Source organism: Beauveria bassiana (genome assembly GCF_000280675.1).
Source record: "Beauveria bassiana ARSEF 2860 unplaced genomic scaffold BBA_S00044, whole genome shotgun sequence".
Classification (NCBI taxonomy): Eukaryota; Fungi; Ascomycota; class Sordariomycetes; order Hypocreales; family Cordycipitaceae; genus Beauveria; species Beauveria bassiana.
In genome coordinates this window covers 118,553-120,732 of record NW_007930879.1, presented here as the reverse complement: position 1 = coordinate 120,732, position 2,180 = coordinate 118,553, and the positions used below count along the sequence as shown (strand labels likewise).

Here is a 2,180-nt window from a genome sequence, read left to right as displayed (position 1 = left end):
CCATGTACATTGGCACCGCCAGCCTATACAGCCTAAACGCAGCACGGATACCGCTCAGAGTATCGGCCGCCGGCGGTAACGTCAGGTGCATCTCAAAGAGGCACTGACAAGCACGGACCAGCGAGTCCATTTGCACAGGCGCGTCTGGCTCTTGCAGCAGGACGTAGGCAGCAGCTCCCAGAGCGTAAATGAGGTAGTACTCGTAGCGGACTTGGCCATGGGCGCGAAATGACCAGACCGTCGACACCAGATGGCCGGCATGTGCGGCACATCGCTCCCGAGGGCTGAATCGGCCAAACTCTTGTTTTGTCATGTGAGTAAAAGGACGTAGGAGAGTCATGCTCACCGTCTCCAGGTCGATGCTATTCAGTTCTCAGTCATTGTGCGTCTCTGTAGTACTTTGGGGCGGTCGACTTACTGCAAAGCAATGACGGACGGCAGCACAGACTGCTCAAATAGCAATTCATCGGGAAGCCCGTATTTCCAATTGAGCAAAGCGTCGTAGAGCTCCAATGCATAGCCCGGCTTGGATACAGCGTCGGTGCCGTTCTCGTCGGGATGTAGATAGTTTAGTATCAATTCGACAATCTCCGAAAGCGCAGCATCTGCCTCCCTGATAGCCACCTGCATTGATGGCTGCATCTGAAGGCTCAGCGGGTAAGGATACCAACAGTATGCTGCGGAATCAGTCTGGCGAAGTGTGAAGCTGCTCTCACGCCACAATTTATCAATCTTTGGCGGGCGGCTCAACTTTCGAATGCCAAGCGCCTCAGTAGATCGCCTAGCCAATGTCAACACATGAGCATCATCATGAGCTCGGGCTCAAAAGTCCACTCACCATTCAGTGCAATATATTCTCCACATGCACCAAGAAGTAGCTTCTCGCTCTCGAGCCTCCGTCGAGGCTCGGGCACCGTCTGGTCAGTAAGCTCGTCCATGTTCCTATCGTTGAGAATTCTATAGACATCCATGCATCGCGCCAAGTCTTGCAGCGTTCTTGCGCCAGTACCAAGACTGGCCTCATAGATGAGCAAAACGTATAGGCCTTGCATAAGAGCAATGGATGGCCGGGGGCAATTTTGCAGGTGAAGCTCAGCTTCCTCCGCCCACAGCCTCCCCCTTGTTTTGGGATCCCCAGGGTCTTTGTATGTTGCTAGGTCCATCGAGTAGAGCTGAATGCATTAGAGCAAATCATCTTGCAGGTTGTGTTTTGACTTACGCAGCTCAAGGCCAGTAGGCAACTGACCAGAAAGGGAGAGCAAAAGTCGCTGTCGGCATTGTCGTCATAGTCACCTTGATTCCCTCTTCTGCTCCTTCTAACATTCTCTTCGAAGATTGGTCGATAGATTATACGCTCCACAATATTGTCCCAGGTGAAGAACAAGTTGAGTAAATGATTCATGCGGCGATCATCAGTAGATACCCTGGTCCAGTTGGACAATGGCAAATCATGACCTGATACACCCACAAAGAGGCTTGGATCTACCCGTCGGTAGTAAGCATCAGTGTCGTAGCTTTTCTCGAATATAAATTCCCAGTCTTCGTATCTAACAATACGTCAGCAGTGGGTCCAGCATCGTACTATGGGCATCACTCACGGGGACGTCAACAGTGGACAGGAAGCAGAAGCTGTCGGATAACTCTGCCACTGTTTGTTGAACATAGGAGAGTGAACCTGCGTGACAACTGATGTTATGAAGCTGCTCCGTCACAGGAGTGTTACAGATGGCCAATATGTGTTTCACACAGATTGTAGCATATAGATGAAGGGATCGGTACGGTCAACTACAGATAAAACCTCAGGATGTCGCTCTTGAGAAGCAGGGGGAGCCATCTACACAAGCTTTTCAACAACAACAGAATCAATGACAGCTAACTGCCTCACGTGACAGAAGCAGGATATTGTCCCAAAGGCGGCCCAGTGGCTGCAAACGCTCGAGAAGAGGATTGCAGCAGGAGGCTTGCACCGGCTATATCACCAAGTCAACGCTTTCAGCTTCTCTAATTCTCTGCGCCAATTTGTTCAGCGTGCACGCTGTCTCCGCGGCGTATCAGGTCAACCACGCTCGCAGAGTTTTCTGTGCGTTCCCTTTTGAGCTGCTGAGATGTGACACCAGCAAGGTTGCACACCACTCAACTCAATCCACTGCAAAGCCCAGTGGCGTTGAGTTGACCTAGTC

General features: G+C 51.3%; 1 protein-coding gene across 1 annotated transcript in view; it reads right to left on the bottom strand.

Annotated features, from left to right (window-relative positions):
* Window positions 1–2,180, bottom strand: part of BBA_09058 (fungal specific transcription factor) — a gene marked incomplete at both ends in the record, with an annotated part of 2,963 nt that overhangs the window by 267 nt on the left and 516 nt on the right. The window contains 5 exons of the mRNA XM_008604155.1: window positions 109–362; window positions 419–677; window positions 839–1,172; window positions 1,220–1,547; window positions 1,599–1,648. Of these exons, the coding sequence (XP_008602377.1) occupies window positions 109–362; window positions 419–677; window positions 839–1,172; window positions 1,220–1,547; window positions 1,599–1,648 (1,225 nt within the window). The remainder of the gene's footprint in view (window positions 1–108; window positions 363–418; window positions 678–838; window positions 1,173–1,219; window positions 1,548–1,598; window positions 1,649–2,180) is intronic.